Raw genomic sequence first — 16,192 nt, 5'->3', positions numbered from 1 at the left:
TTGTTTTTTTCTTTGATTTTAGTTCAGTAACTATAAATTCCTTAATTCTTCACTGCATTTCAGATTTAAATCTGGTTACTACAGAAAAGATTGGTTTCCTGTCATGAAGTAGGAGATAATGTTCATGCTTTGATTTCATCCAGATAAGAACTTGAGAAAATTTAGATATAGATTCAGTAGGAGGATGTGAAGGAACAAATATAATTAGTTTCAAAATTTAATTGGGCAAACCATGTTAACCAGAAGTTATGCAAAAAATGTATGAACCTAAAACTGAGCCTTGTGGGACACCCACTACAGCCGATTTCAGAGGAGGCTTAGCAGCATTGGAGGAAATCAAACTGTTGACAGGAAAAGAAAGCTAGAACCATAAAAGAGTGTAGAAATTGCCAGATAAACTAATCAGATTTTTAAGCACCTTATGTAATGTCATGTCAATTATTAAGAGTGACAGGCTTCTGTATCATCAGCCAGCAAGATGGGGCTGCCTTCAAAAGGGATGTTTCTGGTCTGAATGCAGTACAAAACTGCTAAATGTCAATTATAACTATTTGAAATGGTTGATGAGCTGGAAAACCACCATCCACTCCTGAACTTCACCCAGGAAAAGGACAATTTGGAAATATATTTGCTGATACATGGTCTCTTCAAGTAATAGTAATAAGATTTCCATTTTTATGAATTACCATACAAAAGAAAAAATCTGTTGCTTTTTCTCCGTGTTAAAACAGCAGATCATGCATCAAGATTTTTTGAGTATTTGTGACTACTTTCATCAATAAACTGATATTTTCAAAAGACATGATTAAGAGCTATGAAAGGCATGAAAGAATACTCATCTATACTACAATGAAACCTATTTGGTCCAGCTGGGATTAACGTACCCATATATTGAAATTGATTGTTAGTATGTGTTAGAGGATTTAATTAATTGAACACCCAATGTGTCGCATTTTTTTAAAGCTGAAGTGTCTGTCTTTTTTGGGCAGCCAGTAATGTCTGCAAGTTGTGTGTGTTAGAAAAGCATGAGAACATCTCTGAAAAACATTCAAATTACAGTCTACCGCTTTCCATTTTCTGCCACTTCTTTTTCATCAGAAAATCTCTCTCTAGCGTATTTCCTTCTTCTAAAAATAGATGAACTGCAAGTTATCAGAAGGTGTAGAATAAAAGGCAAAAGTGCATGTTACAGTCCTGCAGCCCCAACACTCACTTCACACAGAGGCCTTCCCTAAAGAGAATAAGACATGCTTCCCCCTTGTTTTCTTAGTGTGGGTTTTCCAGCATGTTACCAAACTCCAGCTGGAGAACAGGGCCTCTTGACACAATTACAGTCTTCTGAAATCACAGAATCTACTTCTGCTCCTGTTGCAACAAGAGTTTTGCAACAAGCTGGAAATGGTAGGTCTATGAGGCCATGATGCTCTAAATGGTCCAAAACAGAACATTATTAAACCAGCCCACTCTAAAGAAAGAGTTTTTTTTAAAAGGCAAGCATATCGTGAGGTGTAGGGACGATAAGTGCTATTGCTCTATATCCTCTTGAAATGAAATCATTCAACAACAGCAAACCAGCTCCTTAATCAACTGGCTATTGGATCAAGGGGCTATTGGATGACTTTGACTGTTCGTTTATCATCAAATTGATTTTCAGACTGAAAAGAACAGGTTGTGCCGGGTTATTTCACATTTCTGTTTTGTTGACTAATTAAACGGGGCTCACATCTAATACCTGCAAGGAACAGGCATGGATTTGTGAAATGCAAAAAGACACGAATGTGAGCAGAACCGTGCAACCACAACGCAAAGTAATCACGCAATACAGCACAGCACCTGTTTCCCAGCCCAGACTGGTTCGCTGCAAGCTCCTTCTTATACAACATCAGTTCAAATAGAGCTTCTATTTATCAATCTCCCTCTGTTCCCGAAATCCATGTGCAATGCAGCCATAGGCCCTTTTTTTGAGAAAGAACTAGAAAAATAATTTGATGTCTTGCATAGACTACTGAAATTCAGTTCTAGCTGATAAATGTAATAGACATGGAACCCACTTCTGTTAAACATGTTTCTGAATATGTTACCATAGTGCTCGGGTCTATTGCTAAGGATTTTGCTTATTAAAATATAGTTAGAATAATAAATAATAAAGGGTGAAATAAACCCTTAATGACATTGGACAGGGGTGGGCAGTGCTTTCTGGGTGTCTTCAAAGAAGCAGCACCTGGAAAGGTAGGAGAAGTCACTAAATTGGCCCCATTAAGCTAATACTAATTTGATTTAGGTAGTTAAGAAGCTGCAGACACACTGGCCTTCCAGTACCAAGACTGGCTACCCCTCATCCCATTTTTCATCATCTTTGGTCATTACTAATCAACACATTTCTAACTGTTCCCCAAGACCATGAAATACAGATTCCAGTAGAAAACCTGGTATCTTCATATGTGATTCAACACCTATCTTTCCAAACACGATGTGCTCTAACAGGAGAGCCCTTTGTCACACTTGCATTTTTTTTGTAATTTCAATTTTCACAGCAGATCTGCAGTCCTGTTTCCAACCAGATGCGATGGCCAGGAGGATGTTGGGAAAAGGAAGTAAAACTAGAATTAGTAGTAGAAACAAATTAAGTAATTCTTTCAAACAAATCTCTGCATATGTGTTGATCTGCCTTGGATGCAAGTACAGTACTTGGCATGCTTGAACTGCAGCGCTACTTGTGCTCTCATCCAGACTCAGCACAACAGAGTTATACCATGTGCAATAATTCCTCATTCCCATTGAAACAGCTTTCCCAATGACGGTGCTTCCGTTTCAGATTTTTTGTGCAAAACCAGACAGATACATTTGACATATTCATATCATGTGCTCACAAACGTAGAGCAGGGATGTGAAGGATTCCTAAGGCAAGTCATAGTCTGATGGCTGTGAAAGGCTTATGGATCCAAGTGTGGCACATTCAGAGAGAGCAGGCTCTTTTAACATTAAGGCCTGCATACGGAAAATGAAGGCCTAGATGGTTAAAAGGCCTAGTGCAACCTAACGGACTTTTCTGGGTGAGAACTGACGGGTTTTTCATCACCTCTGCAAGTCCTAAGTTCTTTTTGCTCTCCTCTTAAAATTTCTTTTTAAAATTGACTGCATGCCCATAAAAGGGGAGCGTCACTGAGTCTTTGTGCTACAGTATGAACTGAAAGTAGCTAGGCCCAGGAGGGCGTGGGTTGTCTCTGTGAGCTCGGCGACTGTTAAACCTCTTCCTGTGGTTAAGACCACGTGGGTAGGAGGGGGTTAAATAGGAGACGACTTCTCTCATAGCGACCTATTTCTTCTGGAACCAAGAAGAGGCAACTGGTAAGAACATGGGAGAGCTGTGACAGCATTTTAACCGCATGCCTTTACAAAAATTCGAACTTCGCCGGTGAAAGACTTGCACGATAAAATTCATTGCGTGCACAAATTTCGGGGACAAAAAAAATATCTTCATGGCTTTTATAAGCCTTTAATAATTGGAGAGCGAAAAGCATAGTAATATTTGTGATATCCCATTCTAGTCGCTTGTATCTGAGGCAGTCAGAATTAATTAACCTTTCGCTATATTTTTTAAAATAAGTCTTATTTGCAAAAGTCCAAGGACTATTGTAAAACAGCCATATGTAATCATAGTGATGCTGTTTTCTCAAACCAGGCGAAAATTATTTTTAAAAATGTGATTTTATTGTTTCAGAACTTATATAATGAATATTTATATAATCAATGTATTGTTTTATATTTATGCTGTTGGAGAAGCTGGATAAAATTTGTCGTGTGGACTTTTTAACTCAAACTGGGGGTAAGTTTCAGAGAGTCTTTTTCGTTAAAAGCTTACGTTTGAATTTGGAGGAAAAAAAAGGCTTCAGCTTGAAGCCATAAGTAAAATGATCACAGGTGCTATTTTAAATACGTTTTTTGAAGGCAAGGAGTTTGTTACTTTGTTGATCTGGGACTGAATTCAACAAATTTAACAAAGTCCTTTTTTTATCAAAACCTTTTTCAACAGGGTGAAAAAGCTCAGAAAATATGGTTTCTTTATATAGCAAATCATCAGGGTGGGGAAAAGCAGAAGTAGCATTTCCTGTATTTCAAAAATGCAAGTGTCTTCAAAATTTAATTTGATTATTTTTTCAACAGTTTTGCTGGCACCTTGGTTTCACTGTACCTTTTTCTGTCTGGTGTTTGAAGTGGTAGGAATATTACATTAATACATTCCACAAATTTGATGCATAATATACATTTGCATGAAAATATACAACTCACTTTCTTAAGGATTTGAATTTTAAGAGACTGACTTCATAAAGGAGTATAGCTTGAAATCGGTCATGGATTAATTTCAGTTTTCAATTTGAACCGATTCAAGTTGTAAATCTAAACTTGTAATGCTTGGCACTATCATTTTTGTAATGATGCTAGAAAGGATACCTATCAAGCAAATTTGAAGAACCCCAGGTATAAAACTAAACAATCAGCAGAAATTAATTTAATGAATTTTAGCAATCCAACAAAAGAAGTAGAGACAGCTGTGCTTATTAACATTTTAAGGTGTTTTGTTTATGAGAATGTGAAAAACTGTTTCCATAGAATAGATGAGTCACAGTAATTGTTGAAAGTGTTTATTCAAAGTAAAAGAAAATGCCATGGATTAATTCTAACATTACTACAGTCTGTTGAGGAATAATAAAAACAGGTGTCTAAATGCGTCCCAGTTTTGATCATGTGTTGCACAAGGCTTGACGCTTTCAAATAAATAAGGTTTGAAGATTAATTGTATTGAATAATTATACCAAACTGGTTCTGTAAATCATTTCTTTTAAACGGCATGATGCCTTGTTACTTGATAATCGGCTTTAGAAGCCTACGTCTGTGTTGAAGTGTTTGAAGTGTTGGAGCTGACGAGTGCTGTTAGGCGGGGAAGTTGTCACAATGAACAGTGCGATGGAAAATTACCGAAGACACGGCGCCATTACAGCGAAGACTCATCGGAAGTACAGTGCAGTCATCCATAAAGTAGAAAGCACTACTAAACTCCTCGGCACAGTGTAGTGTTTCCTACTTTATGGATGAGTGTACTGTTGGCTACTGAGAAAAAACAGCAAAGCAAGGAGTCCTGGACACTTTGGGACCAAGAACCCGCTTTGGTTTAAAGATGCATTCACCGTTCATGATGTCCATCAGAATCACATAAACGGTGCATGCAAAACGAAACAAAGCAGAAGGCCTTGTGGTTACATATTTCCTTCTTAAGGCAAGACATTTTTCTGGCTCATATCTTCTTCTGTCTCTGCTTTTAACTTTGAATTGCAGCTATGTATTTAGGTTTTAAATTCAGCTGGAAAGCATGATGGCCCATTGCACATTTTCCAAGCCAATGTTAGACTGTGTGATGTAATGAGCAAAGTTTGTATTGTAAAGCATCTTTTGGAAATAAAAATAATAAACTTTAAATTCACTGTGTTTCTTTTTTCATTTCTAAAAGGGAATCCACAGTTTAAAACAAATACACAGGCATCAGAGATTTGTTTTGGTTTAATGTCCATTTTTCCTTGGTCTCTTATTTCTCCTTTTTTAAATATGGTAGTTAGAAGAGGTGACATGGGGGGTGGGGCAGCCTTATCTTCAGACAACCTTGCTTCAGAAAGAAGCAGGTTAAGTAATGAAGAGATAAAGGGTTTTAGCAAGATTACTTTTTTTTTTTAAACTGAAATGGGGCAAACATTTTCCATTTATGAAAAAAGGGTTTGGAATATTTATTGCCCAGCAAAGTGTGTATACGACACACTAAGGAACATGTTCTCTGTTGCCTTTTATTGTTGCTACTAATGCGTTTGACTTTTTCATCACACAAGCGGTCAGTCACAAACATAAAAATAGCCGTCTCGGCTTTCTGTACCCATTTCTTTTCCTAGTTGCGAGTCCCACAAATAGCTCTGGGTTGTGTGCTGTGATCCGTAACAGTCACAGCAGCACGGGGGTTGAGAGTAAGGCACAAGGGGGTAGGGGGTGGTTTTGGCTGCTATGAGTTACACACCACAAGTAAAGAAGAAAAAAGTACCCCAGCTGGGGTGCAAAAACAATCAGGTCTTTAACACGGTCCCCTTAAAAAGAGAGGGCTTAAAGACGTACTCAGTGTGGGGGCTAAGGAGCACCTGACTTTCACACATACAAGACTAGACTAGCCTCTTATCTGTCCAGTTCCCAGGTGATGCTACTTAGTTTCAATTTAGGGGATTTCTTGCCTGCACCAGGATAATATTTCACCTTCTAACCTGGAGGTGTAGGAGCACACAGGGCACACTGGGGAGTTGTGAGGTGGGGACCATGTAGAAGAAGCTGAAGTTCAAAGCTCAGGGAAGCAGCCCACGAGTGGGGCCCGATATCTCTGCTCCAGGCTACAGGAAGAAGAGATATCAGACAGACTGCGTTGTCAGCCTCCATTCTCCCGTGCAGAGTCTGGGTGACAGACAGAGAGGGGCAGGGCTTCTCTGGAGCTTAATGCGATCGTGAGAGTAGAAAGGGTACTTTTTATGGTGACACATTTGTAGCCATTGTGAAAGTTCATTAAGGTAAATTTGGTACTTTTGCAGTTTTCCTGTGGTGTGACAACACATTTACTTTTTCTTTGGTTTCCATGGGCATTGATCTACTCTACCTCTCTAACCATTGTCACAGTTTCTCTCTAATCACACTTTACATTGTGAAGCACTGCCCTTTTTTAAAGCGGACTTCAAGTGCTTTTACTTTAGGGCAGCTGACACAAAGCTAATTGAAATCACATTTCAAAGCATTACCAATGATTTATGTGAAAATATACTTTATTCCTGTAAAAAGTTTTTTCATATCGAAAGACAGTTCACATCTTCAAGTCATCGCATCTGTGCGTGAATTCCACTAATGTGTCTGGATCCCAAAAATTGCTTTCCACAAAACATGCACAATGGAAAAAAGTGAAATATTTACAAACGAGCTTCCAAAACAGGTTGTAAAAACCTTCATATACAAAACAGAGTTTTAAAAAGAACATGGATAGCGGTTGGAAGGGAAAAAGAAATCTTCCCAAAAGGTATGAAAGCAATGGACTTCTGAAAGTCAAAACAGAACCATGACAGCTCATTCACCATTCATATACACAGATCCGAACAGTCTTTAAAGTTACATGCACCCTACTTGGCTACAATTGTGTTTACAAATTGTGTCAAAAAAGACAATGCCAGAAAAGCCTGGTATTTGAATAAATATATAAATATAATAAATAAGGCAAAACATGGGTATAATAACATTATGCATGCAAATAATACAGATATAAAGTAAACAACAATTTAAGACTAACAGAGGTCATGTAAGGCTACATTATATCAGCAGTTGCCTACTGCACTTCCTAAAGGATTAACAGTACAGTCCTATTTCAACAGCAGTTCTTGACACATACATCAGGGTAATTGGGCCAGCTTTGACAAAGACTGCACTTTCTTGAAGCAACAGGGAAGTCAGATCAGCTTCCCTGTTGTGCACTGTACAAATGAATACTGGGTAACAATGAGCGCTAAAGGTCATGGCCAGAGAGTGAGCCTGGTAGGTGCATTTGCTTATCTGTTTCATTTCAGAGAAGACTCAAACAAAACACAAGCAACGGTTAAAATATTTACTTTTGTCTATAGTAATCTGACATGGACTTTAAGAATCAGTCATTGCGGTGTTCTTAAGGATAAAAAACTACTGCAAAACAAAAAATGAAAAACATTCAGTTTTCAGAAGTGCAATCTTAAAAAGCCCTTCCTATGTTTCAGCAGTGGAGTCCTTGCACAGCAATGAAATGTTAATGCAGTAGTTTGCCTTCTGTAGACATTGAAGCTCTATTGTTTGGCATGTTTTTAAGAAGCACAAAAAACCCAGCATGCCTATGCAAAGCTAGGACAACAGCATAACCTGAGAGCTTGTCTTCATCAAAACCCCATAGGTTCTTTTTTAGTGATCACTGTTCTTGCTCTTAATACCTGCATATTATTAAATAAAACAAACAACACCCAATTTGTACACCAGTTTCAGTAACTAATTATTCCTTAGTAGATACAGCTCTGGTCCCTTCAATACTCAACACAGGAAATGTTACAGCATCCTTACAAAGAGGTCAGGCTCCTAAAACGGAGATTTCCAATAAGCCCACAACAAATGGGACACAGATAGGCCATGGCCAACGCAATGCATAACCTGATGGACACCACCAGCACAACCTCTGCTGATCAGTAACAGGGCAGAAAGTCCTTCATTTTTAACTGTGGCATTTTCTTTTTGATTAAACAAATGAATATCCAGTAAGTCACCTGTCTTTCATCTGTGGGGTACAAAAGTGTCCTGAAAGATTTGATTTCAATCAATTAAAATATACTGAGTTCCAAGTAAAATATCAGAAAGGCAAAGAGGGGTGTTTCAGCTAACAGCGTAAAAAAAAAAACGATTTTTCCCTCGGGCAAGATTTTAACTGTTTGAGCTGTGCTTCCTAAGCGTCTAATTCAGCTGGCATTTATGCTATACAGTAATCAGATCTTCATAAAACCATTAGGAACACATTTTACACCTTAAACAAAATCACCATGAACGAATTATTTAGCTGATCGAATTACTAAATTAAACATGAATGACTCCAATGCACATTTATGACAATGGATAAGGAGAAAAAGAGTGAGAACCAAATTCACAAATTATAGAGCACCAATGAGCAAACAACTCACTAATATCTGCAAAAAAATACAAAAAGACAATGCAGCTCAAATTGGTCTTCTCTTAGTCTCTTCTGTGATTCATGTTAATGTGTAAACAATTTAAGAAGCTTTGCTCCAGAATGGGTACATGTCCTTTTCTACAGCTAAATGAGTTTCATAAAGACGCAGTGCCACTCGCTAAAGGCATAAATTGGACAATATTTGTTCTATAATCCCTCATTGGACAAAACCATGTACAATCCATTAGAATTAACACTTCCAGCTCAACAAATCTAGTGCCTACAAGTGGTAACCAAGAAAAGATTTTGAATTTCGCCTCTCGGAATTGTGTCTCCTGTTTCACATGGTGTGTCTATACACACATGTAAACATTTCTGGAAAAGGATAGAGGATGCTCCTTCTGTATCACCATGAAAGATAATGCTATTGGCTTTGTGTAAAAAGTCAAAACATCACAACAGTCCTTGGGTGGACACAGCGGCTTCACTCTTTCTTGCTGGATCCAAGCTTTTTGAAAAGTTTCTTCCCTTTGGAAAAAAAGCCCTTTTTCTTCTTGCCCTGGGGCGAGGTCTCGCTCTGGTTTGGAGCCTCTGGGGTCATGACCTGTGGAAGAACGATGTTAAGCGCTGAGCTGGGATCCGGGACCTCTTCTACTGTGGCGACTGGGGATTCGTTCTGCTCTTCAGACGGCGCCAGGCTCACCTTTGGGTAAAATGAAAGAGGATGTTTCCTTCTCTTCTAAATGTTAGCTTATTGGCTGATTGGTTATTTTTACTACAGCTGCCAGAACTGATGTACTCACACATGACATGTCGGTTTGTGAAATATTAATGTGCAATCGTGATTTCTTAGATGCATCTAATGAACAACTCAATAAATAACTCATAGCACTGCATAAGAAGAATTCGGGGGTCATTGTCCAGCTGGTAGTTATTTTATTTAGCTGTTGATTACAATAACCCCCCAGGTAAGTCATTTATACATAAATGAATCAGAAAACCTATTCCCTTCTGAACCCAAGACTCACTACACAGAAGGTTCCAGGTTCAAAAAGGCCAGAGCTGGCACAAGAAATCCTGAGAAGCCCTTTGATGCAAACACTTTTTATATGCAGCTACCCAAAGCAATAACCATACCTTTATACACTGAATGACTTAGCAAATTCACTAACTTGCTATTCATTCAGGGATTTTGCTGTTCCCCCATTGCCCATACATGTATCCTATTCTTACTTACCTCAAAGAAACACAACCAAAGAGGCTATGACACTATGATTCTGTACTATAATTGCCTCATGAGTGCACATATGATGGTCCTACAGTAGATATATATGGCCAAGCAAACAACTTTGTGTACCTGGTTCCCAGAATGCAAATAACAGATTTTTGTGCCAAGCAAAGGACAAACCATTCAGTCTCTCAAGCAGCTACAGCTTTTTTGGAAAAATAAAATGTACATCCTGATGCATTAGCCCTACTAACATCCTAGACAGACAAGCATCTAATACTAAAGTTCTTAAATTCACTTGTTGGGACAACAACTTGACAAATTAACCACAGTGGTCTGAAGATACCCAGTCTTTTCTTCAACACGTTTATCTACAGCAGGACCTCAGGATGAGCACATTGCTGGATATAAAAAGACCGAGTCAGACAGCCCCTGTTTTTAAATAATTGTTCAGCTACAAAGATAAATCCAAATATTTAATATTTCAAAGACATTTAGAGAGAGGCACCTTAAACAATATCCAGCCTCATTAATAAAAGCTTATGCCAATGATACTATTCCAAAACTGAACAATTATTCCTTTCTGAGAACTATCCTTGAGATCAAGCCAGGTAGATGATCCCAGCTCATCACTGTTAGCACAGAAACATTTCCTCTAAGCACATAATCACCAGGGCTCAGAGAACCAGCAGGAGCAGCTATGAACTGAAAACAGGGAGCTGATCGATTTAACAATATTTTCAACAGGGAGGCGGCCATATGGCAGCTATATGTACTTTCAATTGTACGAACATACTGTAGAATTGTGTCCGATGTCCGTGAATGTCAGTTGCCATGGTTGCCACCAGATTGAGATAAACCAACACAGGCCTTCAGTGATAACCAGTCCTCTGACCAAAGTCTTGACACCAAAGTCAGCACTGAAACGGCTACATTTCACTTCAAGTTCTGCATTGCATTTGTAGATCTGATTTTCTCCAATATTTAATAGTATTTATTTTACAGTAATAGGTCACACATTATTCCATTAATGAAAACAGTACCTATCTTTAAAAAAAGATATTGCATTTTAATGTTATTTTAAGACTAACATAGTAGCCCTTTTAGCCTGGCAACATCTAAGCCCTAGAGATTTTTTTGGCTGCCTTTGACTCTCCATGTATAATACAAAAAACAAAAGTTGAACACAATTTGTTTGACTGATTATCCAAATATAGTACAGAAAGGCTCGAGTCCGATCTGTTTCTTATCTGTTTTTAGAAGTTTGCCAATTGTGCGAGAACTGTACGCGTGCTCTGCTCTGCCTGGGCGTCTGGCTGAGCTCTTGCACTGGGAGCCCCTGTGAGGAAGACTGTCTGAGCCAGCGGCTGAAGAGCAAGATATCTACCAAGAACTAGAGCTGGCCTGAGTCTCAGCTGGGTATCTTCCCACGCAGAAACACTTACACTTTACGCTTTGAGTGCGCACTCCTCCTGTGCCTCTGCCAGGACGATTAGGACAAACAAGGATCAAAAAGTAGGAAAAAATAAAAAAAAATAAACCATAACAAACGGACAGTAAAGGAAAAAAAGAGTGTGTTCACAACGACATTAATGGATGTCTACTTCCCTTCTCATTTAGCAAATCACGGAAACGTCTCAAAAGACATAATCAGAGGGAACATTTTACTTTTTGGAAAGGTATAAGTAGCATTAAGAGTTTTACATTAAATTAACACAAACTAATACTGTTAAGGTATCCAACAAAAAGCCTTTCAGCACTCTCTTGGCTGTTTGGCTGGTACGACCATTATTAATTCTACTGTGCAGTAAGTATTTCAATCTTAGGATTTTTTTTTACATGCATGCCTTAGGAACAAGTCAGCTCTAGTCTCTTTAACTTACCTGTGATTCACGCCTGCTTTCAGAAAGCCCCTTTTCTTCACAAACACTCCCAGGCGCCTCGACTCCTTTATCTGGTATGGCTTGGAGAAAGTTAGATGGCACCAGTCCTTGCTGTCCATTACTCTCTCCCTGCGGTGAGAGAAAGGGGGTCTGGTGTAAGTCTGTTCCCTATCCAATACTGGATTCTGTTCAAACACCAGTGTTATAAGACAGATAAATTAAACCAGTTTCTTATAAATGAAATGTCTTGCTTTGTTTATTTTTCATATACTGTATTAGTCAGATCTCTAATTATACACATGGATCCAGCATTTGGAACGGGTGTCCGCAGATGGTGAATTCGGGAACATTTTGTAAAAAGTTTGCTACATTACAGGTAGATATAAACTTTTGTGTGAATTCACTGGAAAAGAATACATTTCCTTAGACACTTTACCAATGAGCATAAAGGATGTGTAGCTGCATTATAACCACTCAGCAACCTCATATTTCCTATCTGTTAGAAGAGTCTCTCATCTTTGAAAGGGACTGGTTTAAAATGGAGTTCCACTCATGTGACCAATGAAACTCAAATTGATTAATTGATTAACATACATTTACTTCAATCCAGGTTAGAAGGGTTTAGTCTTGTGATGGATACTCTTCTGACGAGGATACTTACATAAAAGAACCCGTCATCATCCATATCCCCAAACACGACTATGATGTCACCAGCACTGAATGTCAGTTCCGCCTGCAGAGAAGCACAAGAGAGACCTCGGATTTCTCAAAGCCCGACAGCTCCCCATAATCAGGGGCATAATCCAACCTCCAATAACACCTCCCAGTAGGAAGGAAACAGATGGAAATGTGCGAGCCCAGCCGCTCCTTTCCCTCACACACAATCCTGAAGCACCTCCTGAAAACCCACCTCAATGTCAACATTAGGGGAGCTCTCTCTTGGGTCATAGTCAAAGATTGCCACCATCTTTCGTGGGGCCACAGAGTGAGGTCCGCTGCCTGGCCAACTGCGCTCTGTGCAAAACACAACACACCCCCAACAACATTCAGTCACTACAATACAGCAGCCGGTCACACAGCGCATTAGCATGATATTCACGACAGCTTAAGACTGACTTTCAGACATACCTGCTTGCATGTTGACCTAAAGTGGTTCCCTTCTATAAATATTTTGTTCAATTACATGTGCTCAGTTGTCATGCATTGATCAAATCCTACAGTACAGCTTGACAAAAACATTCAACCCAACTGTTTTTGTTGGTAAAGAATCAACACCAAACACTGCTTGATACCTTACTTAGCTGTGTTGAGCTCCTAAGAGCTTTAGACCTGTTGCAAATTGAAGCATAATAAAACAAATCTAATAGAAATTGAAAATGTATTACAAGTATATCAGAAATTAAAATTCTTTATCTCAATTAAGTGGGACTATGACCTGAATGATACCTTAATTCATTCTGTGCCAATTGTAAACCAATATAGCAATATATCCTACTGCAGACCTGCTGCAGTTAAGCAGACACGGGTAAGGTATCACTGCTACAGACAGAAAAGGTAAAAACAAGGGAAAGCAGACACAAATGCCAACACTTCTCACATGCATCAAGTGGGGGTACAGGAGAAGGGAACCCCCCCCCCTTAGATCAACTAAGCAGAAGATACTTGGCGGTATATAGAAGGGCCTACAAAGAGCCTGTTGGAATGAGATGGTTTTACTTAAAAGCATCACATTAAAAAATGTGTGAACTGCACTGGCTTATTGCTCTTATCGCAGCACATTAACATTGCGGAGGTCTGATTGGAATTCTGGTGGCTATTAAATACAGATGCCCTCCCATCTCCATTAGGCCCAGAAAACAGAAAGGCTCTAACCTCTACTTGAGCCTACACTTTCCTCCCAGACACCTGCAGATTCGACTGAAAGAAGGGGGGAGAGAGAGAGAGAGAGAAGGAACTCGTTAGGGAAAAGCCTTTGTCCTCGTGGCACCAACTGCCGCAAAAAAAAAAAAAAACTTCCTATGAAAAGCAGCAAGAAGCATCTGACACACTGCTGACACACAGGGACACACAAGTGAAAAAAACCAAAGAAGAAGCTTTGCCAAGGACAGGCTGAAAGGAACTAACCGCCTACATTTCAAATATCTGATTTAACAACGACTGTGTCTGATGTGTAACTGTCCAGTTCCCTGCCAGGGGGGGGGATGGGTGTCTGGCTGTGTTGTGTTGTTCTCAGGTGTCAATTCTGAAATGGAATCCACATGTGTCATGCGGGAGGTTGGCGTATAAACAGAGAGGCGATGGACTGAAGGATCGCCAGGCGGGATGTACAGTGAACAGTGACGTCACGTCGTCATGAACCTGGGACCCTTGCCAAGGCAAAGCTTCTGCCTGGTGGGCACGGGGGGCCGGAGCGAGAGGGACAGAGCGGGAAGCAGCACACACCTTTCCTGGATCGTCTAGGTTTCGGCGGAGGAACGGGGCGCCGCGGGAGCTGAGCGTGCGAACGAGTGCCTTCGTCAAAGTTCAGAAAAAAAACAGAGAAAGGAAAATAAAGAAGCAGACAAAAAGGCAAAAAACAGACAGAATGAAAGCCGAGTAAAAAAAATAAATCATAATAAATTAAACCCACGGCCGGCAACACAGACGTGAGACAAGTGAAACCAAAAGTGGGGAGAACACCTGCGGAGAGAGTGGGGCTGGAAACGGAACACACTCTTAGTCATCCTGGGCAGCCCTGCTGCTGAAGCGCGGTGAGAAAACAGCAAACAGGATGTCGAAACACCTTGGCGGGGCATGTGTGCCACAGCGGAAAGCTCAATGACTTAGAGTGAAAGAAGCGAGCGAGTGAAACTGAGCACGTTTTCATTAAAGCAAACGCAACAGGAATTACTCCTTGAAGGAGTGCTACGGTAAAGGCCAAGCTTACGATATACAGTATATAGAATTGGCAACAGCTCGGCGAATCGAATCTCATGCTACATCTTTGAGTCACCAATTTCTGTTTTGCATTTCTCTGGCAACCAGCAGAGTAAAGGTCTTCTGTGCAAGTTACAATAAATGTGGACTAGGCTTAGTATTGATAAAGAAACCCTTTGTTTTTACAGTCAGAGAAATACATATCTGATCAGATAGTGGTGTTGCCTTTAAAGTGGTTATAAAGCATAGAAGATAATGCAGTAAAATTGATTGATTGATGTTTGATCATTGTACTAAGTAAAGTACAAGTACTGTACATGTATATACTGCTCCATTTTCTGCTTTGCTAAAGAGGTAGAGCTGGAAAGGACTGGAGGAGTGTGCTGAACCAGATCGAGATTTCAGGTCATATCACAACACACTGAAGAGCATGAGCAGCATGATAAAATAGCTATTGCAGTTTGACCTTCATCCATGACATCTGCTTGGAATGACAATCAGAAAAGAGAAGGATAGGTGTGCCTGCTGCACAGGCAATAAAAACCCTCCGCCTCCTCAGCGGGGTCTGTTAGTGGTGAAGCTTCAGTGCTCGGTACCTATTTTCTCCATGGAGGCCTCTGCAGACAGGAAGCCCTGCTGAAGCAACTGGTCCCTGGTCTCTTCGTCTTCCACTTGGATTTCGGACACCATGTTGCATGGAACATAGCCCAGCCGGCCGCCGGATTCGCCTCGGTAAAATCCGTCAGCATCCTTGTCTCCGTAAATCTATCAGCAAGGAGACAAACATTTCTGTCCTTTTCTGTGACAGACAAACACGAAAACGCACCAATCTTCAAATAAAATGTGACTGTTCTATGTCCATTTACATATGCTGTACACTCAAAGACTAAGAAACACTTCTCTATTCTACAGGATTTGTCTAGTTCTGATAAAGCTGCACTGATACAATTATTCTACACAAATGACGCAATGTTTTTAAATTGTTCAGGTTTCATCCATGCAAATGTTGGCCACTCATTCTTAGTGTTTCTGCACAGCCTCTCCTCTCAGATTTTATCCTCACACTAATTTATATGGACATTATCCTCCAGAAATTCTAGCACGGTGTATTTTAGTTAATTCTAGTCTTTAATATAGGCATCAGATACAACTGCTTCCAAAGATCATTTGTCATGTTTGTACCACCTTTCATTGTGTATATGAAAACATGACTTTTGTAAAAGCAGCTGGTCGTTGAAACTTTTTTTTTTAACTTGAACACTTTCATAATTATACAATCCACTGCACTTTACAGATTAGAAACCGGGTTCAAACCGAAACAAAAATCTCCTGCAATACAGACAATTCAAAATCGAAGTCAGTCACAAACAAAATCTAATGCCAGAACAGTGATTAACATGGCAATTCAGAAAGAAGATC

The 16,192-nt window shown here is 39.7% G+C and overlaps 1 protein-coding gene across 14 annotated transcripts in view; it reads right to left on the bottom strand.

Moving 5' to 3' along the window:
- Positions 1 to 6,824: 6,824 nt before the first annotated feature.
- LOC102688540 (RIMS-binding protein 2) overlaps positions 6,825 to 16,192 on the bottom strand; it is a 95,771-nt gene continuing 86,403 nt past the window's right edge. For 10 of the 14 annotated variants that reach the window (XM_069184576.1, XM_069184577.1, XM_069184578.1 and 7 more), the window contains 7 exons: positions 15,370 to 15,538; positions 14,300 to 14,368; positions 13,730 to 13,774; positions 12,768 to 12,871; positions 12,519 to 12,590; positions 11,858 to 11,986; positions 6,825 to 9,449 (listed from right to left, as the gene is read on the bottom strand). In XM_069184576.1, the coding sequence (XP_069040677.1) occupies positions 9,231 to 9,449; positions 11,858 to 11,986; positions 12,519 to 12,590; positions 12,768 to 12,871; positions 13,730 to 13,774; positions 14,300 to 14,368; positions 15,370 to 15,538 (807 nt within the window). In that variant the 3' untranslated portion in view covers positions 6,825 to 9,230. Of the gene's footprint in view, positions 9,450 to 11,419; positions 11,455 to 11,857; positions 11,987 to 12,518; positions 12,591 to 12,767; positions 12,872 to 13,729; positions 13,775 to 14,299; positions 14,369 to 15,369; positions 15,539 to 16,192 lie in introns of all 14 variants that reach the window. The other 4 variants (XM_069184581.1, XM_069184588.1, XM_069184583.1 and 1 more) reach the window with 3 other exon arrangements.

The sequence above is a fragment of the Lepisosteus oculatus genome, chromosome 26 (genome assembly GCF_040954835.1).
Source record: "Lepisosteus oculatus isolate fLepOcu1 chromosome 26, fLepOcu1.hap2, whole genome shotgun sequence".
In the NCBI taxonomy this organism is placed as follows: Eukaryota; Metazoa; Chordata; class Actinopteri; order Semionotiformes; family Lepisosteidae; genus Lepisosteus; species Lepisosteus oculatus.
This window is presented reverse-complemented; position numbering and strand designations above follow the sequence as displayed.